This window comes from Phoenix dactylifera, chromosome 14, assembly GCF_009389715.1.
Source record: "Phoenix dactylifera cultivar Barhee BC4 chromosome 14, palm_55x_up_171113_PBpolish2nd_filt_p, whole genome shotgun sequence".
Taxonomy (NCBI): Eukaryota; Viridiplantae; Streptophyta; class Magnoliopsida; order Arecales; family Arecaceae; genus Phoenix; species Phoenix dactylifera.
Window position 1 is genome coordinate 23,891,722 of NC_052405.1, and position 26,946 is coordinate 23,918,667.

At 37.6% G+C, this 26,946-nt stretch overlaps 1 protein-coding gene across 1 annotated transcript; it reads left to right on the forward strand.

Annotated features, from left to right (window-relative positions):
- The first annotated feature begins 14 nt into the window (after positions 1-14).
- On the forward strand, positions 15-24,088 carry LOC103721287 (kinesin-like protein KIN-12B). Its single transcript, XM_008811431.4, has 16 exons — positions 15-405; positions 519-656; positions 782-865; positions 975-1,100; positions 1,176-1,235; positions 1,325-1,378; positions 1,469-1,561; positions 12,179-12,274; positions 12,391-12,536; positions 16,286-16,435; positions 16,521-16,650; positions 16,748-17,932; positions 18,070-18,168; positions 18,248-18,400; positions 18,527-19,321; positions 23,502-24,088. Exons 1-16 carry the CDS (start codon positions 97-99, stop codon positions 23,808-23,810), a joined length of 3,927 nt encoding a protein of 1,308 aa, XP_008809653.1. The 5' UTR covers positions 15-96; the 3' UTR covers positions 23,811-24,088.
- Positions 24,089-26,946: the final 2,858 nt, after the last annotated feature.

Below are 26,946 nucleotides of genomic sequence, written 5' to 3' on the forward strand. Positions count from 1 at the left end.
ACGTCTCTCTCTCTCTCTCTCGCCGTCCCTCCCTCCCTCCCCTCTCCTAGGGTTCCGATCTCCACCTCTCACCGGCGCGCCACCTCTTGATCTCTGATGAAGGCCCACTCGCACCAGAGGAGCGCAAGGGTTCCACCATCCGAAACCCTAACTCCTCATAAGCACCGGCCGCCGCGAATTCCCAAGGAGAACGTCGACCCCGGCCCCACCCCACCGGAATCGTCCCCCTTCCGGTCGCCTTCGGTCGCCGGAAAGACCCTCGCCACGAAGAATCGGAGCCCACTCCCCCCGCGGCCGCCGCTCTCCTCGAACCATGGCGGCAACCCTCTTAAGCGGAAGCTAAGCTTGGAAACCCTACCCGAAAATGGGGTTCCGGCCTCCATGGCCTCGGATTCTGGTGTTCAGGTACGCCGCTTCTTTAGAGGCTTCTTGAACCCTAGGTTGGAAAACTGGGAGGTTTTTCTTGATGGTTCCCCTTTTCTGCTGTCTTCTCCGTTGATTATTTTGTTGGTTATCAGGTGATAGTGCGAATGCGGCCTCTGAACAAGGAGGAGGAAGAAGGGGCTCTAATTGTACAGAAGATTTCACCAAACTCTATTTCGATCCTTGATCATGCCTTCACCTTTGATTCGGTTGCTGACTCCAGATCCACACAGGTGAGTTTTTCTTTTGATTTGTTATCGATTCTGAACAGTAAAGTTTGTATGATTTTGTCAGTTTTAAGTTTTATCAATATATCTTTCAAGATACGCCCTCATTTGCTTCTTGATTTATGTTTTAGGAAGATATTTTCCATCTTGTTGGACTTCCATTGGTGGAGAACTGCCTGGCTGGGTTCAACAGTTCCATATTTGCATACGGACAGGTACCCAAAGCTTCCTTGACTTCATTTGTTTTGCAATTTCTTTGTATTTTGGTGGAATTTAATGCCAAGAACATTAATTAGTCATCTGAACTTGATATGTTGGAAAAAGACCGGCAGTGGCAAAACATATACGATGTGGGGGCCTCCGAGCGCTTTGTCAGAAGATGCTTCATCAAGCAATGAGCGAGGATTGACTCCCCGAGTCTTTGAGCAGCTCTTTTCCCGGATTGATGAAGTGGGTAGCTCTTGAATGTTTTGCTAAGTAGGGTACTTAATTTGTCCGTACTTACACATTCATAATTGGTTCTAGGAGCAAGCCAAGCACTCTGACAATCAGCTGAATTATCAATGCCGCTGTTCGTTTTTGGAGGCAAGTGTGGTGATAATACTTTGGAATGCAAGCATTTTTTGCTAGGCTACTATGCTAATCTGTAATGCAACTGATTCATATGTTTACAGATTTACAATGAGCAAATCACCGACCTGTTGGACCCTACTCAGAGGAATCTTCTGGTAAAAAATAGCTTTAGTGTTCATCTGTTTTGTCCTCCCTTAGCTGTCACATTCTCTTATGTTTTTGATGATTTGGCTGATGTTTTTCAGATTAGAGAAGATGTAAGAACTGGCGTATATGTTGACTGCTTGACAGAGGAGTATGTGTGTACAGTGAATGATGTAATCCAACTACTGACAAAGGTGCATTTATTGGGATATCTATCATGATTCTTTGAAGTTATATGATGTAGTTCTTCCTTTTCCATTTATTACATTCAAGTAACTTAATGAGTTTTCTTCAACAATTTGCATAAAGCTGACATGATAGGTAAGTTTAAAAACAATATTTGTTTGCATATTTTGCATAATTTATTTCATATATTTGTTTGCAGAGAACATGTAATGCTCTGTAAATTTGGGATATTGACCATTTGGATTTTATTTCTATATTTTTTTCTCTGTCTTTTTTTTTTCTGTTTTAAGTATCAGTCTGCAACAAGTTTTCCTCTATCCTTTTACATCTCTAGAGTGGACCTCCTGCTGATCCATGGCCAGCAGTGTCCGCCATCCAAATAGGGTCTTTGTTAACTTCATGTTCTTTTTTATTGCTCTTCCTTCATGGCTGTTTAGTTCAATCTGAGACAACCAGCTAAATCATGATTTCTCTAGCCTGTGCTGCACCAACATTTATTTATCATGAAATCTCATTGCTATCCAATTTTTGTGTCGTACATTGGAAACACATCTTTATTTAATTGATCTCAAGTCTATTACATTGATGACACCCTCAAGTTCCTCTATCTGTAGACTATATTCATAATTGCAATAGTGACGTGCATATAGGGTGGCAATCAATGGGCAAGGTTAAGGTGATATATATCAAGGTTTATAGGGCCTGAACAGAACCCTGACCTAACCTGTAGCCAACTTGCTGATCCATAGCTGGCCTGTTGACTTGCAATCTGTTACATCAGAATTTTTGCACCAGTTTCCAATAGTCAGAATAACTCATTGGAAATATTTTAATTAAAATAAAGAAATGAAAGGGAAATTAGAAGATGAGATTGCAGTGGAGCGAGGAGGGTTTGGAGGAGAGCTCGGTGAGGTCATCGATGGTCTTGGTGATGAGATCCTTGAATATTTGCCATTCAATGTGCATGGCATCAAACATCTTGAAGGGGTGGGGGTCCCAGTCACGATCACTAGTGATGTCCATGTGGATGGCGTCGCACTTGACATCGTTGAGGTCGTTTGTTGGTTGGACCTGCTCTTGGATCTGCCACATCTCCTCTCATACCTCCACACCAGCAAGGTGGTGTTATTGCCAACGAAAGACCTCGTGCATTGGAAGGTGTCTCAGGGAGAGATGTGGGGCATGTGATCATGGAGATGATGAGACGAAGAAGCGAGAGACATGGCGCTCGTGATTGTGAAGATAGGAGACGAGGAGAAAGGATGAGATGGAGAAGAATGAGGAGAGTTGGGTAGGACTGGGGATCTCTCCATGCGCCCAAGTCCCAAGTCAATACCATTAGTTGGATTAATGCTGCTATTGTTTGATCATCTCCAATTCTACTCCTACCTTGGATTAATGTAATAATGTTTGGGCAATTGGATCATTTATCCAATAAATAATGTTCGCCTAACTACTTAAAATTAATGGAACAATATATTTTAATATTAATCATTATAAGGCCTGGTAGGTCGAGAGGCCTTGATCTAGACCCGACTTGACCAACTGGCGGGTTGGGATTGGCTGACCCATACCCGACTTGTGAACCCAATAGGTTAGGTTAGATGGGTTGTGTATGGTAAACAGGTTGGGTTAGAAATTGCCACTGCTATGTGCATTGGAAATCTCTTGTTTTCCAAAGTAAAACATGTTCGAATTTGAAAATTTCGAAAAGATTTAAATTTTAGATGGAACCTTATTCCCTACTTTCTTGTTATTTCAAAAGCTTTAAAATTCTTTCTTTTTAGTTTTACATTGGAAATGTAAAAGTAAGTTCTCTTGCTTTTATAGAAATTCTATTTTTAGAAGCCCAAGTTGGGCTTTAAGGAGATTGGGTTGGTGACCACATGCATGTGCTCATCTCGGCGCAGCTGGCCAATTGTGAGATGCATTTATGCAGTGCGTGGCGAAGGGGGGCCGGGCATGACACGTCGCGTAACGCGTACTCTTTTTCCTAGATGCTTTATTTCAAAGTGTTATGTCGCCTTGGAAGTATATGTTGGTTTCCGAAGAGATACGGTATTTTCGAAATGTCACGTATCTTCGGTGCCATCGCATTGCCTCGGTCATCCGGACATAGTCTATAAATAGGCTTTGGGTCCAGGGCCCAGAATAGAGCACACAAGCACACTTCCATCTTTATACTTTATACTTCCTTGTTATAGAGACTCCCTTTTCCACTCCGGCATTTTGTTTTCTTTGTACTTCTTTTCTTCATTCTATTTTTCTTCTACAAAGCAATTGAAGGAGTTGATTAAGTCTAGCCTCCTAGCGATCGTGCTCATGAGAGGAGGATTGGGATGAGTTGGGTTTTTGTACCTTGCGGACGCAATCGCTGCAGATCCTTACGTAGGAGGCGAATCATGTTTTAGGGTAGTGTTAATCATACGCCTTGGTAGAGGCACAACCTTTTCAATCTTCTGAATTTCCTCTTATAGAATTTTCTTTTATAATATTATTTTGAAATTATAAAATTGCAACATAGCAATTTCTAGGTGCATTTCCGCCAACAATCTAAGAACGTGAGTCTTCATAAATCTAGAAACTGTTGTATTTGCTTATTCAAGTACCACTTGAAATTCATATTGTCTAGATTTGAAATTATTTCTCCTTTTCAAAACGATACGAATCATGTTACAAAACAACCTCAAGAAAAACAATATTCCTCTGAAAATAGTGCAAAATATAATATTTTTGCAGCTTTAAAATATGTGTAGAAATTATTAAATATAACTTTTTTCTGCTTCTTAAAAAATTTGTGCTAAGGTTTCTAAAATAGCAAATTAATAAAAAATTCTTTCTTTCTGCTTTGAAAGCTGTGCAGAAATTAAAAATTAATTTTATTTGTCACATGTTTTAGTGCAATTATTTAATTTTGCTGTTATTATTACTCTTTATTGCATTTATTTCATAAACCTAGCCATAAATGAATTATTTGAACATATAGGGCTAAACCCCTTGAAACTTGTGGTTGCAGAATGAATTAATCAACTAAAACTTCATAATATGGCTTTTTTTGACGATCATAGTGCTTTCAAACCTGAGAAATTTAATGATTCTTGCTTTAGAAGGTGGTGGAACCAAGTAAAATATTGGCTCACTACATTAGGCTTGTTTTCTGCCATAGAGTTTCTTGATTTGAATTCACCTTTCGGATTAAGTTTTCAATCTCCATCTCTCCTAGTTCTTAAGAATTTGGATCCACTAGCTCCCATTTTAAAACCTCTTAAGAGATTGATTTCCATTGTTGCCGTAGGACCCTTAGTTCCCTTTTCGATTCTTTATATGATGTGTACCTTCTCACCAAGTTGGCTAAGGAGCTTTGGGATGCTCTTGAGGTGGAATATGGAATAGATGATTCCGGTCTCTATTAGTTCACCGTATTTAAGTTCCGTAAGTATGTCATGGTGAAATCCAAATCCCTTAATGTCTAGATCTATGAATTACAATGTCTTGTTAGAAAGACTGGGGTGATTGGTTGAAAATTTTCTAGAAGTTATAAGGTTCAAGCTTTAGCCGATTCTCTCCCTCCATGCTGGTTGAGTTTTTCTTATGAGTCAAGTCATAAGCAAGATGACTTCACCCTGACGGAGGTCATTAACTCTATTAGAATTGAAGAAGAGCACCAACTTAAGCTCAAACCCAAATCTGATCTTGGATTCAAGATCCACTCAGACCTAATCCACTCATACCCATTTCATAACCTGAGGGAAACCTTTAGAAAGGAAAAATCCTAAGATCCATCAAACCAATTCTTTTCCTCCAAACCTTCTAAATATTAAAACTGTCCCAATCAAAAGCTAAAAGAGAAGAAGACCTTCTGCTTCAAATGTGGATGGATCAATCATATGGCAAAGGACTGCTATTATAGGAAGATTAAACCATTGAAGAAAGGAGCACTTCCTATTTGCATTTCCAGAATCGATACCTATGCTGGTAGGTTGGTAATACGTTATGGTGTTGCCTTCGTGCCATGTCGTTCCAGCATGAATTGATAGGAAATCCGGCAAGGGTGGGGAAGAGGGAAGGGAGAGAGGAAAAGAGAGGGAGGGAGGGAGAGAGAAAGGGAGAGGGAGAGGAAGGGAGGGTAAGAGTGGGGAGTGGACGGCGGAGAGAGGGCTCTCTCCCCCTCCCTCGGCCCCATTTCGGCAGCCTTCGCTTACCACTGCCCCCTCTCTCTCTCTCCCTCCATCTGCCTATCCCTCCCTCTTTCTTTTCCTTTCTTTTTTTCCCCTCTCCCTCGGTTTTCTGACCTGAAGGCTGGAACTATCCTGGTCTGTCTCTAGTACTGCTCGGTACGTCCTGAATTGGGCAGTTTGAGATGGTACCGTCAATGTTGGGAGCTACTAAATCTCAAGTGAACATGGTCAAAGATGGTGCTGGACCTTCCTTCAGGTTAAAAATCAAAATCCTTTGGTATTCTCTGTCATTCATCTTGTGATTGGTGGCTTGATTTTGGAGCTAATGTATATATATATTTTGATCGCTCCTAGTTCTACACCTTTCAAGAATCAAGTGGAGGAGGTGTACTGTTTAGGAATGATTCAATAGCACAAGTGTTGGGAAGAGGTCGAGTGTACTTGAAGATGACTTATGAAAGTCCTAATTTTTCATGAAGTGTTATACATCTTCAACGTTAGGAGGAACCTAATCGGTGGATCTCGTCTTATATTTGGAGGTTATAAAATAGTATTAGAATCAAATAAGCTTGCAATCACTTGTAATAATGTTTTTATTGGAAAAGGTTTTGTATCTAAAGGCCTATTCGAATTAAGTGTAGTTCCCATCTTTTGTTTTCAAACTTGAATCTTCTAATATTTGGCATGGTAGGGTTGGTCATGTGAATTTTGATTGGATGCAATTTTTGACTAACTTAAATCTGATTCCCAAGATCCATATGGAGAAAAAGATCAAGTGTGAAATCTGCGTTTAAGGCAAAGGTACCCGTAAATTTTTCAAATCAGTCTATAGAAGTTCTAACTTTGTTGATCTTGTTCATAGTGTTGTATGGCTCTTACCAAACTACCAACATGGGGAGGTAATCATTTCATATATCTAATTAGATCTAAAAATAAAGTTTTAGATAGGTTCAAAATCTTTGAGGCTGAAGCTGAAATCCAAACTAAAAAATTCTTAATTTTGACTTAGGTCTGATCGAGGTGGCGAACATACCTTGAATGAGATGGCCCTATTTTACCAAAAACATTGGATCATTCATGTGGTAACTCCTGCTTACTCTTTGCAGTTCAATGGTGTAGTGAAATGGAAAAACCATACCCTAATGACCTTGAACTCAATATTAATCAGTTCAGCTGCACCTGAGAACTTGTGGGAGAAGCTTTCTTAGCAGCCTGTTGCATCATAAATAGAATACCTTTTAAGGATCGCAATAAAATACCTTTTGAACTCTACAAGAGTAGAATTCTTAGATTAGATTATCTCAAAATATAGGAATGTCTAGCTAAGATAGGTATACCAGAACCTAAAAAAAGAAAAATTGGACCTAAAACCATAGATGCAATTTTGTTAGGGTATTCCTTAGATGGTAACACCAATAGATTTCTAGTAATAAATTTTGTGATAAGTGACATCTCTAATAATACTTTAATAGAGGCTAGACTTGCTACTTATTTAAAAACTATCTTCCATTCTAAAAACCAACTTCTCTTATGAATTGAAAAAGAGAAAAAGTTATAACTCTGGTGATGAACCTTCAGAATCTAGGAGCACAAGGACAAGGAAAGAAAAGGACCTTGGTGAAGAATTTTTACTTTCCTTGTAGAGGGTGAACCTTCTAGTTATGCAGAGGCAATGTCTTTACCTTATGTCCCGTTTTGGAAGAAAGACAAACTTTGAATTCAACTCTATATTCCAAAACCAAACCTAGATCCTAACTGACCTTCTTCAGGTAGTGAACTATTAGGTCATAAGTGGGTATTCCATAAGTAGCTTGAACTTGATGGGTCAATAGAAAAGTATAAAGTTAGATTAGTGGCTAAGGGGTATAGCCAGAAAAAAGGCTTAGATTTTTTTTGATACCTATCTCCTGTAGCAAGAATCACAACCCTTAGGTCCCTTCTTGCCATTACTTCCATCCATAAGTTAAAAATTCACCAAATGGATGTGAAAAATGCGTTACTAATTGGAGGTTTAGATGAAAACATCTACATGGACAGCCTGAAGGATTCATTGTGAAGGGATAAGAGAACAAAGTATGCAACCTTGTAAGTCCTTATACGGTCTAAAACATGCACCTTAATAATGGATTAAAAGTTTGATAAAACTATCTTATCGTTTGGTTTCACCATTAATGATCATGACAAATGTGTCTATTCTAAAGTCATCAACGATGATTCTATGATCCTTTGCTTGTAGGTTGATGGTATTCTAATCATTGAAACTTTTCTAAAAATTATATTTAAGATCAATCAATTCCTTTCAAATAACTTTAATATGAAAGACTCAGATGAAACTGATGTTACTAGGGATGAAGTTGATCAAATCTTCTGAAGGGAAATCTCTTTTCCTTACTCATTCCATTTTGAAAATAATTGAAAAGTTTGGATACTCTGATCAGAAATTGGTAATCTACCCCCTATGATCATAGTATTCATCCTAAAAAAAAATAGGTGAACCAATTGATCAATTAAGATACTCCCAAATCATATGATCTCTCCTATATGTGACAAATATGATAAGATTTGATATTGTCTATGCTATAGGAAGACTAAGTAGGTACACCCAAAATCCAAATCAATCTCATTAGACAGCTTGAGAGGGTATTCCGATATCTTAAGGGAACCCTCGATCTCTCTCTTATATACTGGATACCTTGAGGTGGTTGAGAGTTACAGTGATGCAAGTTGGATTATTGTTTCTCTTGATCTGAAATTAACTATTGGATATCTTCTTCTCGATGGTGTCCCCATAGCTTGGGGATCATCTAGGAAAACTATTATATCCCGGAGCACTATTGAGGCTGAGTTGATTGCTCTGGATACCATCTATACTTAGGCAGAATTGATTAAAAATCTTATCTCAGAGCTACCTTTAGTACCTAAGCCAGTTCCGACCATATCAATCCATTTTGATAATAAGATTGTGATATAATTGACGGATCAAAAAAGTACTAATAAAAAGATGAATCGGCATATCTAGCTTCGTCATAAATTTAAAGACAACTCAAAAGGAATTATGTATTTTTTATGAAATTTGTTAAGTCTTTGAAAAACTTGGCAGTTCAATTAACCAAGATTTTATCTAGGAGCGGAGTTTTAGAATCATTGAGGGGGATGGGGCTTAAGCCTATTATTTGGTTAGCAGTAGTGGATAATCTTTATGATTGGAGATTTCATGAAAGATATTCAATGTGGTAGAAACGAAGTTGATTGAGTGATCGTGTCTAAGCACATTCTCAAGTATATCTCCTCCCATCCTTATGATGAGTACTCATATCAGTGTAAAGTAAACTTGAATGGTTTTGAGTTATACTCTTAAAGTAGAGAGTCTGCAGGGTATTAGATCACAAGTATCCTCTAGAGGACTCACCTATGTGAGAATAGTTGTACACGCAATGACTAGGGGTTTGGGCTAACCTTGATAAATTCTCATGAAAAATCAAGGTACTAAGCGCAAGGCCTTTAATTCGCGCTGACCATATAAAAATCTAATTGATCCGTATTATGTGTGTGATATGTAGAAGTCTGAGAAAAAAAGATTTAATTCAAAGTCTAATCCACCACGGTTTCTTCAAATGGATATAATTAATACTAAATAAGGTTTACGTCTACAAGACACCTCTCCCATTGCACGATATAAGTTGCCCAAATATTTCTATTTATATTTTTCTTAAAACTTTAAATCTTTGTTCTGAATTGTTGGAATTTTTAAATTTTGAAAAGATTTAAATTTTAAACGGGTCTCTATCTTCTACTTTCTTGTTATTTTGAAAGCTTTAAAATACTTTCTTTGTAGTTTCACATTGGAAATGTAATTGCAAGTTCTCTTGCTTTTACAGAAATCCTATCCTTAGAAGCCCAAGTTGGGCTTCAAGGAGATTGGGCTTGGGTTGGTGACCATGCTCACCCACGCACTCACGTCGGCCAGCCAGTCATGCACATACACATGTGCGTCATGTGGTGAGGCGAGGAGGGATACAGGTGCGATGCATCGTGTTATACACTTCCATCTTTGTACTCTATACTTTCATGTTATAGTGACTCTCCCTTTTCCACTCTCTCATTCTATTTTCTTCCCACTCCTTTTCTTCATTTTGTTTCTCTTCTGGGCAACTGAAGGAGTTGATTGGATTTAGCCTCCCAGCAATCGTGCATGTTAGAGAAGCATCGGGCTAAGCCGGGTTGTTGTACCTTAGGGATGAGATCGCTACAGTCCGGCACTTAGGAGACAAATCACGTTCTTAGGGCAAGGTTAATCATACGCTTGAACATAGGCAAGGCTTTTTCAATCTTCTTATTTTCTTTTATAACATTATTTTGAAATATAAAATTGCAACATAGCAATTTCTAGGTGCGTGTCCGTTGACGATACATAGAGCATTGACATATGTCAATATATGTATAAATTTGTTGTGTTGGTACAACAAAACCTTGTTGCTATGTTTTCTGGTATTTTCCCCATAATTTTAATATAGTTTTCATTCATTTCCTTGTTGATTGCGAAATTATTAGATAATCACATGTATCAATTGCGAGTGAAAGTACTCAAGACCCTTGCTTTTTCTGGTGCATAAATGATCAACTGCAGAAATTAAGGGATTAAAGTCATTTGTAGGGAACATCTATAAGCTTATATGCATGTATGTATATATGTATGTGTGTGTATGTAATATGTATTTATGTTTATGTAAATATGTATCTATGTCTATATACATACATGTATGTGTATGTCTGCATGTTGCCTTGATGTAAATATAAAAACCTTGTGCTTGTAGGTATGTGTCTTTTGGTACCTCTATGAAAACCCTTTCCTATATATTGATTCAAATTATACGATGGCTGATAAAATAGTAATTTTATATGATCAATCATTAAAACAGTTAGAAACCAAATGAATGGTATTGGTATAGCAGTCCATGTGAATAGATCCATATTATTAATCATAACTATTGATCTAACCATCTTAAAACACATCTAGATGAGATGTAAATGCGTTTAGATGCTTCTAAAATGTAGGTTGAATTAAGTTACTGTATCTTGCTATTAGATTGATCATTTCATAAGTATGTATTATGAAGACACCATAACTCACTCTATTCCTGCCTTTTTACGTCTTTATCTCTTTATGTGGCTTCATCTTCCGTCTCCATTACTACATTTCTCAAGTTGATTCGATCCTCTAGTTCAATAATTTCCTTTTATTCCCATATTTTCAGTTAAGGGATGCATGGTATTGAGCCCTGTTTGTGCCAGTGCCTGAAACTCTCAATACTTAGGATAGCATCATTTAATTAGATAGTCAAAAGTGAGATGTAGAAAGGGAGTGACAATTTGTGCTTTTTAGGGGCGAGGGAATTTTGCTGTAAGAAAGAATGTGAATGAGATATTTTTTGTCCCATTATAGGTGGGAAACCACGTGATTGGGTGGAAATGGCTTGGTAAATGGGAGGTAGAGCCTGAGCTCAGTGCTTGAAACTCAATTAGGATAACATCATTTAATTAGATAGTCCACAGTGAGGTGTAGAAAGGGAGGGACAGTTTGTGCTATTTAGGGGGGAGGGGAATTTTGCAGTAAGAAACAATGAGAATGAGATATTTTTGTCCCATTAGAGGTGGTACACGATGTGATTGGGTGTAAATGGTTTAGTAAATTGTGGGTGGAGCCCCCACTCTGAAATTGGATGACTGGGTAGTAAAATTTGGAAATCTCAATTTTTTAGGGCTATTTGATGAGTCCAAAGAAGTTGATTTAGACTATTATAAACTCTGTGTTGGTATGAAGTCTTCGTTCTAAAAACATGTACATTTTCATGGTACTCATTTGTTTATTATTCTAATAACTTTGTTAAATCAATTCACATTTCTCAATTTTTGGAACTGGCTTTAGAACTTATACAACTGCTTGTTTGACTTTGTAAAGTTTTAACTGAAGTGCTTTTATGGAAACATGTGTGCATAGACAAAGGGGAAGTCATCTCTAGAGAGTCTTGCGACAAATGCTATTCTCAGCACGTGTTAAAGCTTTTTGTTTACTTAGAGTTTGTGACTGGCACTTGTGTTATTACCTTTGTAAAACGGGTGAGAGTATTTGAAAATAGTTTATGAATTTACTTGTTGCTAAACATGTCCATATTCTTCAATCTTTTTTAGTTTTCACTAAAATCTGGAGCAGTCTACATTAAGTACTTCTTTTTAAATTATTTAGACTTTGGATCAGAGTATTACTGTTGAAAATATTTTTTTTTGTAATATGTAAGTTCCAAGTTCCAACTATACCCTAGATTACTCAAGGCAGTTCCTAAATTCTAGAAGATTGGCTTCAGATTGTTTCCTTTTTTAGAATAGCTTTCTATTGAGCATTTTTTTAAGAATCACATGATTCATTTATAGTGCCCCTATGAAATACAGGGACTGACAAACAGGAGGATTGGTGCTACCAGTATAAATGCAGAAAGTTCTCGTTCACATTGTGTGTTTACTTGTATTGTTGAATGTCGAGCCAAGGTAATGCCTTCTTGTGTTTTGTGGTTAGAAAAACATTTGAAATGTCAGTTACGACTTGTTGTTATGATTCTACTAAATATTAAAAATGTGTTTTTTTTTATTTCAACATCTGATAGAATGTGGCTGATGGGCGAAGCAGTTTAAGGACCAGCAGAATCAACCTTGTTGATTTGGCAGGATCAGAAAGACAGAAGCAAACTGGTGCAGCAGGAGAACGTTTAAAGGAAGCAGGGAATATTAATCGTTCCCTTTCACAGCTTGGGTATGATTTCATTTTTCTTGAACTTAATTCTACTGATTACACATATACTCTACTTGAAGAAAAGACAAATCTAGTGACATTCATATATTTCTATGAAATCAAATGAATCATAATATCGCATTCCATCCTCTTAGTCATATACAGGTCTACAGACAAGAGTTGGAATGTTTCTATAAAGCAACAAATAAATAATATGGGATAACCAAATATATATGATTACATGAGGCCATAGCTTTTGATAATACACTTTTCATTGTATATGCTGTTTTAAAATTTTGTTTTTTCTGGAAGTTTTAACCAAATGAAATACCACATAGTACTCGTCCAATATTAATTTGTTAATTTGTTTGAGTTCATATTTAGATTTTTAATTTTTTGGCTTAAAATGCCGAGACTTGTTCATTCGGCTTGGCAAAACCAAAAATGAAACAGAATTTTTAATCTCAAGTCAATATAATACATAATGATATGAATAATTTTCCACATGAATATATCAATATGAATAGGACATGGTGAATCTTAACGTTGATTTGTAAGGAGATGGTATCACAATCTGAACTCAGAGGATGACGAGGTTTGGGTTCAAAAAATTCTGGGGAGAATCAATTACTTTCGTGTGATGACAATCCTTGAGTGCTTTATTTGTAAGGATAATGCTATGGTAGAGGCAAAACACATGCTGCAAAAAGTATAAGGGTATCATATATCTATTTCCATTGATCAAGGTCTTTCATGGTGTGTCCCACACTGTGTTAATGCTTGTGATGTGTTGGCATGAAAATATGCAGCACCTATCAAAAGACATGCCTAATGAATGCCATGACAAACTAGAAAATACTTTTTTATTTGGCTTTTAGGCTACTTTATTTTATTTTTGGAGACAATTTAAACATTCAAAGAAGAATTTGATTTCATTTAGCATCCTAAATCAAATTAAAAATTCATATTGTGGTTGATGAACACACTCTGGTTATTTGTAGAATGGTATTTAAAGAATTTGCCTGTAAACTATGTGAAACTAGTTCCTTATCTCTTGTGCTTTCCCCTCTTTCTTTATCTTTTATCTTCTTTCCTTTTATTGTATTGCATAGTCTTTCCACTCTTTTAGTGAAAAGGCGTGTGGGTTATCTCTCCCTTTCCCCTCAAAAGAAACATTTTAGCCAACTATAGGATTATAAATTCAAAACAAAAGAGAGAGAGAGCTCATATATAAAAGTGAGAAGTTATGAATGTGGAAAGTACATTGTTATTAGTGTAATTCTGGTAATCTTAATTAGTTTGATAGGGTACTGAAGCATGCTTCCTATATTGAATGTATTGATTGCTATTCTGCCATACAGGAGAATAGATTGATATTTTCAAAAATAGGTCAGCTTATGACACACCTACATGTAGTGTGCATGTAAATTTTCATCATGATCGATACCACATGGCTTGGTATGCTATTGTCCATCATCTAAATTCTGGCATTGTATAAGTGATACAGCTATGAAAGAGGTTTTACTGTAGATGTTGATGCAACTCCACAATTTCTTAGAAAAATAAGAGACAATAGGTGTACGAATAGTAAAACAATATGCTTGGATTCATTTAACAAATTCAGTGACAATAAACATTGAGTAGATGACTCTTCACACAGATCACCTTGGGTGCAATAACAGCAACATAAGGCCATTGGGGCCATCCTCACTTGTTAACCTGGTAGTTTTCATTGTGGTTGCAGACCAAGAATGGATACAAGATCAAACCCTTAAAGTGGACATCTAGGTAAAAAACTAATTGAGCTTTATAAATATGTAGAAAAAGTAACTAAATTTGAAATAATACATAAGGAAATTTTATGTGATGCCTTAAATGGAAATGCTATGTTGGCAAGATAAGCACAAATGATGAATAGATATATCTGCACATCATGGGTGTATTCTGCTCGTGCCATGTTGTAAGAGTGAGTTCTTCAATCCAAGGTTTCAAATCCTGTGGGATGGGGGTGTCCTGGTTTCTCCATGGAACGGTTTGCCCCACGATCCTGCTCCGCCTCGACCGCGGTCTTGGTCATGTAACTCGGTACAATATCCTCCCCCTCTCCCCCCCTCTTCTTTCCTCTCTTTCTTTTTTTCTATTTCTTTTTTATTTTCTTCCTTTTTTTTCTCTTCTACCTTCCTTTCTTTCCTTTCCTTTTTCTTTCTTTTTCTTATCCCTTCCTTTATTTCTTTTTTCCTTCCTTCTTCTTTCTCTTTCCTTTTTCCCTTCTTTCCTTCCTTTCTTTCCTTTGCTTCTTCTTTTTTTTCTTTCCTTTTCTTCTTATTCTTCTCATTCTTCTCATTTCCTTTCACTTTTTCCTTTTCTTCATCTTTCCTTCCTTTTTTCTTCTTTTCTCCCCGCATTGCTGGGTTTTGAAGTCTTGACCCCATCTTGGTCTTGTTTTCTCGTAGTAATGGGATGCGGCAGCCGGGATGCCCCTATCCTGCTAGGACTTAAAACCTTGCTTCAATCAAACTGAATCCTTTCCAATTGGATGGTGATGAGGAGTTGGAGTAGGCAAGCAGATTTAAAATTATGTTCAGTGATGTGGAAGAAGTGGTCTTTCCTTTGAAGCTATTAGATGATCCCACATGTTATACCAGCTAGATCAGTGCAAATGGTGTCAAAATCATGATCCATCTACTAACATTGATATGAAAAATTTCTTTTTGAGAGTGGTTCACTATGGGATCGCATTAAGTTGCTGGAAATGAGGCTTAAAAGACCAGTCATGGAATATGAAAGAACATGGATACTCAAGGAATCTAGTTGCATCATATATTGTATAGTAATTGTTAGATTCTTTCAGACATCTGCAATCTCTAGAATCATTAGAAGACAGCAAGAGACTTTGAGTTTGAGAATGTAGTATGAGTTCTGTGTTGGTTGCCACTATTTAAGGAGCTAAGGGGATTATCTCCTAAAACATATGTCGAGGGAGTTTATCTTGAAATCTTGAACAATGGTGCAGCTAAGTCAAAATGTATATATTGCTAATGGAATTGGTAGGGCTGGTATATTTATCTGGTAGTAATGTCTTCTTGCTTGTGTGTTTTCTTGATGATTATCTTTCTTAATGTGCGAATTGTTAACCTTTTTTATATTAGCTAGGAATTACATACGGTTAGAATTTATTGTTTTTGCTATAATAAACTTGGAGGGCTCATCATGCGCCAATTCTTTTGAAGTGCTTCTATTTACTAATATGCTAGTTGAACCTTTTAAATTGCCTGTTGCTTCTCACCCAAGTAAGGTAATTAACACTTCCTGACCATTACAGTTAGAAAATTATATTTTACAGAATTCACAGGAAGGATGCTCCTTTAGTTTGTACTCTATCGTCATCTACCTTCATTGCTAGTGGATTTGTTTCTTGGAAACTTCAGTTAGCTTGACATTCACCATATTGGTCTTATTTTACTATATTGCATGTAAGAATGAATTTTTTGTCATGTAAAACTAAACATATTGGTATGTGGAAAGTATATTGATCAGCATTCCCCAATTGATATGTTCAAAGAATGTTTTATATACCTGAACCATAATAGCTGACATTTCTTCACCAAAGAATGAATTCGGTCATCTATACTTTTATAGAGAAAATGCACGACTCTGTAGCAGCAAAAGAGGCATCTAAAATATTTTTTAACATATAATATATGCGATCATTTTTCTACATATATCAAATTACACTGGTTTTGATGATTTTTCTTATTTGAGAGTTGCAGGAACTTGATTAATATTCTTGCAGAAGTTTCACAGTCTGGAAAACAGAGACATATTCCATATCGTGATTCCAGGCTGACATTTTTACTGCAGGAATCTCTTGGCGGTAATGCAAAGCTAGCAATATTATGTGCCATTTCCCCTTCACAGAGGTAAAGTTTCAGAGTCTCTGGAGATATGTTCCCCCACTTTCTGCTCCTCTTTTCTCTTTGATAAGGAATTTATTGATAATGGCAGCTGCAAGAGTGAAACATTAAGTACCTTGAGATTTGCACAGCGTGCAAAAGTCATAACAAACAAGGCAGTAGTAAATGAAATAACACAGGATGATGTTAATGTCTTGCGTGAGCAGATACGCCAACTGAAGGTAGATTTCAATCATATGTTCATTATTTATTAAAGGTTATCATTTAATCTGGTTTTCCTGCAGTTGATTTAATTGTATGATTACATATTTTCAATAGGATGAACTTCTACGAATGAAGACCCACGGAACCCAATCAGAGAGCAGTGGAAGTTATTCAACTGGATGGAATGCACGGCGGAGCTTGAATCTTTTGAGAATGAGCCTTAACCGTCCTAGAGCATTACCTGTTATCAAAGATGACAGTGATGAAGAGATGGAAATTGATGAGAATGATGTTGAGAAGCCCCATTTCGAAGCAGGATTACAGCCATCCGAAGACAAAGTACCTGCTGTGTTAGAGATTTCCAAGGAGAAAGTATTGTTCTGTAAGTCTGATAATAGAATGGTTCTTGGAGATACACAGTCAGGTCATATATCTGGGTCTGGCAGTGGCACTTATCAAGTTAATGCATTGGAAGGTCGTGAATTAGAGCACATAGATCAAGGCCATGTTTGCCTCAAGTTGGATGGGAAAGGGTATTGTTCTACTGACGATGGTGTAGACAAACCACTGGATGGAAGTCGTACAGCAGAGATGAATGATGAAAAGATTCAGGTTTTGCCAGATAATGACATGCTTGGTAAAAGTAAACCTCTGGAAGAAAAGGCACATGTTTTGGTTTCAGATCCACCCGTAATTTCTTCCAGTTCTCCAGATTCCATCATATCACCATCCAGCCTTAGTGTGCCATGCCGGACATCCCCCGTTCTTCAGTCACCTAAATTGAGCACCTCACCGATAGTCGAAAATCGCAGCAGGAAGAGTCTCAGAACATCATCATCTAAGTCCGCATCTCAGAACAATATACTAGAAAATGTGGAATCTCGTTCAGGGGATATAAACTTATCCTTTGCAGACACTTCAAATCACAATTCATTGAATGCTTCTATCATGCAAACCTGTAAGAAATTCCTGGCACCAACTGAACATTTGGCAGCCAGTCTTCATCATGGTCTTCAAATTATGGATAACCACCGGCATAGTTCAGCTCTAAGGAGGTCGTCGTTCATGTTTTCTATCAGACCTGTTGATGTCAAACCAATGGGGCCAGTAATTAAGGTTGATGCTGGTGTACAAACACTTGTTCAAGAATCAGAAATACCAGGAATTTTATCTACATTTATCTGTAATCGTTGTAAGAATGGAGCTTCTACAGATGAACATAGCAACAACACAGAGTTGCAATTAGTACTTGTTGATGGATCAATGTCATCAGACAAACAAAAGATGCAAGTTCCGAAAGTAGGTTTAAAAGCATATGCTTAAACATTATCTGTATTATATTGTTATTTCATATTTTCTTGTAAACATTCATTAGACCTGTTGGACCCAGGTCAACACATTGTACTAAAGAGGGTAATGTTTATTGTGACCTGTAGGCAGTGGAGAAGGTGCTGGCTGGTGCCATTAGGCGAGAAATGGCAGTTGAAGATCAGTGTGCAAAGCAAGCTGCTGAAATTGCCCAGTTAAATCGTTTGGTTGGGATCCTTTTCCACCTTTCAGTTACTAAATTTGTCAATATATGCCGTACTCTCCTCATCATCATTACTTTTGCAGGTCCAACAATATAAGCATGAACGTGAATGCAGTGCCGTAATTGCAGAGACACGTGAAGATAAAATTTCCCGCCTTGAGAGTCTTATGGATGGTATTTTGCCAACAGAAGATTTCATGGAGGAGGAGTTTGTTTCACTTATGAATGAACACAAAGTATTTCAGCTTCTTCTGCCAGTTTTATAAATTTTTTAGTTTGTAGTTGTCAGATCAAAGGTTCTTTATGAAAATGTCCATCAATAATTATTGTACTGATATCTACCATTATTTTGGCAAACACAGCTTCTTAACGAGAAATATGAGAATCATCCAGAAGTTTTGCGTGTAAATATTGAGCTTAAAAGAGTTCAAGATGAGTTAGATCGGTACAGGAACTTCTGTGATATGGGTGAGAGGGATGTGTTGATGGGAGAGATTCAAGATCTAAAGGGCCAAGTGCAATATTACATGAGTTCTTCCATGTCAACCCCAAAACCAAATCCATTGCTTCTGTTGGCCGATTCAATTGAACCCAATTCAACACCTCTTAGTCCAATCTCCGAGTTGGCTGAAGAAAGTGCTGATGAGAAACAAAAACAGGAGATGTGTGATTGGGATAAAGTTGAAAGTAAGTGGATTTCTATTTCTGAAGAGCTTAGACGTGAACTTGAAGCAAGTCGCTCTCTTGCTGAAAAGTGGAAGCGAGAACTTGATTCCGAGAAGAAATGCACAGAAGAGTTGAAAGAGGCATTGCAGACAGCAATGCAAGGTCATGCCCATATTCTGGAACAGTATGCAGAACTTCAGGAGAAGCATATTGCTTTACTTGGGAGGCACCGGAAGATCAGTGATGGGATTGAAGACGTAAAGAGAGCAGCAGCAAAAGCTGGGGTTAAGGGAAGTGAGTCCAGATTCATCGACTCCCTTGCAGCTGAAATTTCGGTTTTAAGAGCAGAGAGAGAAAAAGAGAGGCGATATTGGAGGGATGAAAATAAAGGCCTTCAGGCTCAACTTAGGGATACTGCTGAAGCTGTGCAGGCTGCAGGAGAAGTGCTAGTGCGGCTAAAGGAAGCAGAGGAAACTGCTGCAATTGCTCAGGTAAATTTACTTGCAGTTGCACAAATATATGCTACAATCAATTTTGTTGCCGTAATGCAATTATACAAATGCACATGCATAGAGGTACACATGCTTGTGTGCACGCAGTATCATTCTTGTTTGGGATGGAAACAAGATACTGTAGATGTGCCTGAAATGAGTAGGAATAATAATACATTGGAAAACTAGCCATACACCTAATGATTAGGATTTGAGGCATCAGCTAGGTAAGTCTTTGGTAGTCTAAAGCATTTGTGCATGCACATATGTGCACGAAACATATAGGAAAAGGCATCAAATTTGCTTCAATTTTGCATGTCTGATTGTGTTTGTGTATGGAGAGGGGAATAGAGGGATAGGTGCACACACAGATATATATATATATATATATATATATATATATATATACATATATATATATATACACACATATATATATAGACATATATATATATATATATGTATATATATATATATGTGTGTATATATATATATGTATATATGTGTATATATATATATATGTCTATATATATATATATATATATATATATGTCTATATGTATACATATGTATGTATATATATATACATATGTCTATATATGTATACATATGTATATATGTATACATATGTATATATATGTATACATATGTATATATATGTATATGTATATATATGTATACATATGTATATATATGTATATGTATATATATGTATACATATGTATATATATGTATATGTATATATATGTATATATATATATGTATATATATGTATATATATGTACATATATACATATATATACATACATATATATACATATATATATATATATATATATATATATATATATATATATATATATATATATATATATATATATATATATATATATATATATATATAGAGAGAGAGAGAGAGAGAGAGAGAGAGAGAGAGAGAGAGAGAGAGAGAGAGAGAGAGAGAGAGGTGAAAGTGTTTACTGACCACAAAGCTTCTTGCTACTTGCATATGTTGCAAAAGCCAAAAGGTCCATGGAGATCAGGACATTACCGCTTTAAGGACTAAGCGATCTCCACCTTTTCTAAAGTAGTGTTAGGGGTAACTAGTTGATTCAATCTAGGCCTAGACTCTTTGTTGAGTTGGGTTGGTTCGAGTTTAGAGTCTGGCCTAGTCATAAGCTCATGTAGAACATGCTTGCAGGACAATTTTAGTTACAACTCCCGAGTCGACCCTAGATATGGGCCTACTAGAGCCTTGGCCTTACATCTTTTGGGCTAAGTCTTCAAGCTATTTTGGTTGGTTTGACCCTATTGCACCTTTGATGCTCATCTTCTGGTGCTTTGTATGGTGTTCATGGTTAAAAGATTCCACCAACCTGCTAGGATAACTAGTTTTCATGGTGCTTGATGATAGCATGCATGGTAGTCATGATAGATTTTGTCCATTTGGAGCATCCCAATTGACATCTCAGTGGCCCCATATCGATGCCATTCTATCACTGTGTTGGTACGTCTGGTATGAGGGCCAGTTTGGAATACTAAGTATCAGTACGCCCCTCATACTGTGTATTAGTACCGAACCGATACAATATGGTACGTCCTATACTATCGGATACTGTATGGCATACCATGCATAAAGCACAACAATGTGGCTGGTATGGAGATATAGCTATAGTTAGGGTATGACTGTATTGCATATCCACCAATCATTTACTAGCCACTAGGGGTATGTAACTTTCACATATGAGATTCTTATCCACATGCATCTAATTCTGATCATCAACTAAGCAAAATTATGAACCATACACAAAATAAGTATTATTCTTTATATGAATAGGATGTATCCACATTGAACAACACTTGACTTGTGATTTAGTCATCCATGGTTCTCATCCCTCTTTGAATCATCTGGAAGCCCTCTTAAAGTAGCCTTCTTGCATTGAGATATCTTTTAGAGGAGCATCAGCTGTCATGCTGCAATTTCTCCAGTTTCCATTGTAAGTCTTAAATGTAAAACGAGATAAACTACTTTTAGTGGTGTAAAGAAAAATTGGGCCTCTTTGATTTTTACTTTGAACAAATATGACGGGCAATGTTGGCTTTAGTCCATCCTAAACAGGGTCAAGGCTTCTTGGGATGGTTAATCATTGATTTAAAGGAAAAAGTAGAGTACATGGCCATATTGCCCTTAGTCATATTGTACTGTGCATGGAAGCAATTGGCGCCTCTACAAGCTGAATTACCATGTATTCGTACAACAATATACACCCTTTTATCTTGACAAAATCCTTTTGGCATACTTTACATTGTATGATCTCGTATCTCTGGACTGGGACTAAAACAACTGAATTTATTAGTTCCATTCAAGTATAACTAGATTTGCCACTAGACTTGCTGTTTATCCAGCTTCATGCAGGTCTGTAGTTAATAGCACTGGATAATTCTTGTATCAGTAGCCAGTAAATAAATGTAGAGGCACAAAATTATGAATTAAGCACCAGTTCATATTAGATGCATCAACAAGCACTCTTGAGAAGGCATCAATAAAAAATATCCCAACTACTAGAGGAAACAAGATCATATGATGTAAGAGACATTGTTTTATTATGAAGGACTGCTTTTGGCTAAGCGCTTTGACAGCTTGCTGGCCCTACACTGAAATATTAGAAAAGAAGATCACTTAAAGCGGCAAACAATTGCCTAAGTATAGGGTTGGTCACATGACCAAGACTGAATGACAGACATGGACGTCATAAACTATACTATGCAGACAAGGCAGAAAGAGGATGCTCTTAATGCAACAAACTTCCAAAATTTTGGCCCTTCAAGCAGATCCTGCATATAATAGAAATGGGAGGATGCATAGGTTCGAAACTCTGCTCAAAGATGCTTTCTGTTGACATTAATCCTTGCAGCGCAATTGGGTATTTTAAATTAAGGATCCACACCATGGATGATCATGATTTACGACATCTAATATACCTGGAACCACCCATATGTTTTGGAGTTCATTTACCATGTATTTTTGGTTAGCAAAATTAATACCAGTTTCCTGTGTAGTTTTGTATTGTAGTAGAACCTTGACCTGCTGCCCACCTTTTCTGAAATTGATTTTCCCATTTTTTTCTTGAACTCATTCCTGAATAGTTGAATAAGAAATATGTCCTGTTTCATAAAATTATCTTCAATGTGATGGAAGATTCCTTAATAATATATATTTATTTGTGCTGATAACTTTTGAGAACCTTCTTTGTTGTGGTAACTGCAAAGAATCAGAATTATAGTGCCCCTCTCTCTGCTTCTGAGAGTTATATAAGGCACTGTATTACTGTTTTTGCAGTTTTAGGCATAAATACTAAGGAATGCTTGGCAAATGAGGACCTGTAAGCCGATCCGAAATAGTTGAGAGAAGGCTGGATTGTCCTGGTTATGCGTAGAGTATGGAATATAATAATTCCAAGTTATGTTATCATTGTTAGTTTAGAAGTTATTTTGGTTACCTGTTTGTAATTTGTTTACAACCACATAAGATTTATGACTGCAGAGCATTTAACATGATAGTGTTTGAGTTCACCTTCTCATACTGATTGGCTTCATGCTCTCCCTCACCCACCCACCCACCCACCCTGAGCAATTGTTTAGGTTCATACTCAAGTTCTTATTTTAGGTTGTAAAAATGAATTAGTCAATGATATTGAAAATTCTATATTGAATTTTGGGAGTCTGGTATTTTTTGTTTGAACATTACAAATTTAATTTGTGTTGGGGCTTTTCTCATAATGTCTTATTTGTCTAACCTTAATAATTCAGTGTTGGATACACAAATTGATAGCTGTTATGCTGCGCTATTATTATTATGAAGTTGGACCTTGTCTTAACCACCCAATCATTTGCAAAGAGCCTTTTGTGTTGCAACATGATGGAATTTAAACTTGTAACAGTGACTTTCTTTATATTATTTACTGAGTCCCCTGGTGGAAAAGTAACAAAAGATAAATTAAAGTGTCCCTGGGTATGGGTTTACTTTGACAGTTAAGGAAGTTCAAGTACATTAAGGCATCGTATGTTCATCGGAGAGTTGAACGGGAGGCTTTTTGGCTATATATCATTGTTATTGAATCAGTAGTTGGCATTGATTTCTGTTAGATAAACATGCCATATCTTTCTATTTCTTTTGCAGAAGCGTGTGTTGTTGGCAGAACAAGAGACTGAGAAGGCCTATCAAGAGATAGATACTTTGAAGAAGACTTATGAAAAAGAGATTTTATTGTTAAATCAGTTTCTTGTGGAGTCACGTTTGCCAAAAGAATCTCCAAGACCTGCAGAATTTGATGATCGTGCTGCGGCCGAATATGATGTAGGGGGGACTCTCATTGATCAGCGATGTATACAGGAGTTCGAACCTCTTTGCCATGAAGGGGATAATGGATTTTCTAAAGGCACAGATCCCAATTCATGGTTTTCTGGTTATGATCGGTGCAACATCTGAAGCAATAAAGAACTAGATGTCAGCCATTTGTTTGTATCACAAAAAAGATGTTGTACGCCTCAAGTATTGATAGTACCTGATGTCAATTGGTTATATCCACAATTTCTGGCCTCTCACTGGTTGTGAGGAACAGTTGTAATTTTCCATCAGGTTACCTCTCGTGTCACATTTATGCCTTGTATAATCAGAACAGATCTAAATGAGCCAGTTCTTTGTATTGTTGTATGAATTTTGAATATAATTTTCTAAATTGACTATCCATTATTCATTAAGGTAAATTGCAAATCTTGTCGCACGTATCTGCTAGTTATCCTGGTTCAGAATATGGAAGTGCATAAGAAATCCAACACATTTTTTCTTATTCTTTGGATTTGTACTTGGAAGGAGATTTTGGGGTATTCATTACCATAGACAGCAAGCTTATCACCACAACTTTCCTTTTCCTGCAGTTTGAAGAATTAATTTAATCTTGCATGAACAATTATGATGTGAAAAGATCATGATCCTGTCACGACAAGCAAACAGAACTTCAGTCCCTATCAAGAGGATAGAATGGCCATTTCTTGGGGGGTCATTTTCCCCCGTCACGTAGGCGTCTTTCTGTGATCTCCGTAATTAGACTCTGAACTACTGTTACCATTTCCCAATACCTTTACTTTTTTCTGGTTATTAATCTCCTAACTATGCTATGAAACTATCTTAATGTCTCCTGAATCACCCCATAATCAGCAGCATTTCATGTTTGCAGCAAACAAGTCTAATCAGAACGACATGAGGTTGGCTTCTTTGCCAGTTGGTTGACAAGATATTTGAACACTTGCAAGTGTTTGGGTTGAACCTAACTTACCCATGATGTAGACATGACTCTCTGTAATGATGGAGATGAGTAACTGGAGCATTACATAGATAAAGTCAATCCACAAAAGGAGTGACAAATCCATACGTTACTTCAAAACCTACTTCTAATCCCGAGCCCGTCCCTATCTATATGGATCAGCACGTTCAATTACCTAAAGGGAAATCCACACGTAAACTAACTCTTAATCTCATTTAATCCAAGTTAGTACGGTCCTAAAGTATCTTATCCGTCCTACGAGGAAGGTTCCAACAACCCCTAGAAAAAGGTGTGTGGACTAATGGAAGGTGCAAGCTTACTCTTTCCCCCAGCCTGCTATCATTTCCTTGTTGCTTTGGATGTCAAGAAGATGGTGTGGAGGGGGGACAAGGCTTCATGTGGCTCAGTGGCAATGCCCATTTCTTCTGCTGATTTGAAATCTAATGCAGACAGCCTACCTACAGTGCATTTGGAACACTGGCAATGAAAGGACGGGATTGAGGAGCGTCTATCATATCAAAGAGACCGTAGAACAGAGGTCTAATGGCCTTGTCCTCCCCACCATGAATGTAATTGCGGACCAAACCCGAGACATTGAAGGACTGATGAGAATGAACTCAGACAACCGAAATATTCTCTGGATCTGATTATGATTCAAACCGTGGAGTTTAAGCTTGCAGAGGGAACTGCGAGTCCCCACTTTCACTGCGGGGAAAGGGAGACAATTGGAAAGCAACTTAAATTGCTATGCTTTGATACATTTGATGGAAGTAGACAAAAATATGGCTCCTGCAGCAGCAGCAGTACGTCCAAAAGCTGAAATAGTGTAGAGGGGAAAAAAAAAAAATACGCTACAGGAATAGAGGAGGTTAGAGAGTGACATGAAAAGCCCCGAGATCTTATTTTGATAAGGGAAATATGCTTGGAAATCTGAGCTCCTAGTGCTGCACTTGCAGTTGGAAAGTAGCAATGCCGGTTTTACTGATTCGGATGGTTGGTGAAGCCAATGATACCTAACAGCCTGTGCTTTGCCACCAGCCTGAGTTAAAAGCAATGCTTGTTGAGGTGAAAGCGGGGGAGGACATCACCAATGTGGAGCTGATGGGAACTACGGCATTCTGGTTAATGGGCCAGGTAATCATCATTTCTACCCCACAAACTCATCTCCATACCTCCTCACTGTTCTCTTTTCCATCACTCTGGACCACCACCTCGACATCCGTATTGACCTCGAAAGCTCAAGGTTTGTCTACCAGAGAAAGTTGCAGTGGTGTCGGCCCCAGCCCTCGCAGGAAATACCCATAAAACAGCCACATAAATCGAGTACGAACGCAAACCAAGTATTGAGCTCAGGCTGAGGATGAGAGTGTGGAGAGATGATCCTTAAGCTCTATGAAAGTTGAAGTAGAGAAGAAGACATGCAGTGATGATTAGCTGCGTCGACTTCTGAATCAAAAGGAGAACAGCCAAATGATGCTTGTCTAAATTAGAGGGCAGCAGGAGTTAATGCCATGCAACCTTCCATGGCCTTCAGCTCTATATGGGTACTTTCAGACAACAAAAGCATCGCCAGAGGCAGTTGTTTACATGCAAGCCTTCAAACACTTACCATGACAAACTAGCTGATGATTAGAACCAAACAGATTAGAGGGGAGAGAGAGAGAGAGAGAGAGAGCTGCTTCGCAGCAACACTCTATTCCCTGCTAAGATCACCAGTCTACCGTGGCAGTCGTGGATTGGTGCGGTACATGGGAATCATGTGGGTGACAGGTGGGCTCGATGTACCGTCCCATCAATGGCCGCATTCCGGTGGTCTGAGCGGGGAATAGAAGGGTGTCGATATTGGGTTTGTTACTGTGAACTTTCTGAGAAATGCCCCCCACCCGTGCTTGAGGGAATCTAATCCACTCTGGAGTCCGGTTCCAACATCTTTTCATCCGCCATGAACTGTAAAGCTATAGTAGATTGGACTTTAAAACAAGGTTTTTTTGCCCGACCGATCCTTGTCGAACTCAAATTTGCCAACCTGGTCGGTTTGATGTCATAACAGCGCTGTCTACCGAGCCAGCGTTGGAGGACAGCTTATATTGGTGCTGGACGAATAAAGAATGGGGTCGGTGGGAGGTATGTTTCCAGTGTTAGGTAGGGCATGTAACGTATAAAGGGAAGAAAAGGAGTTTAGATTCCACAAACTTGCAGCTGATACAGCTCAACTAGTTAGTATTATAGTGGAGAAGGTGTAGGTTGTTTCAATTCATATCCAAGGCTCGAAAGAGACCAGTTGTGTCCTTTCAACAGCTG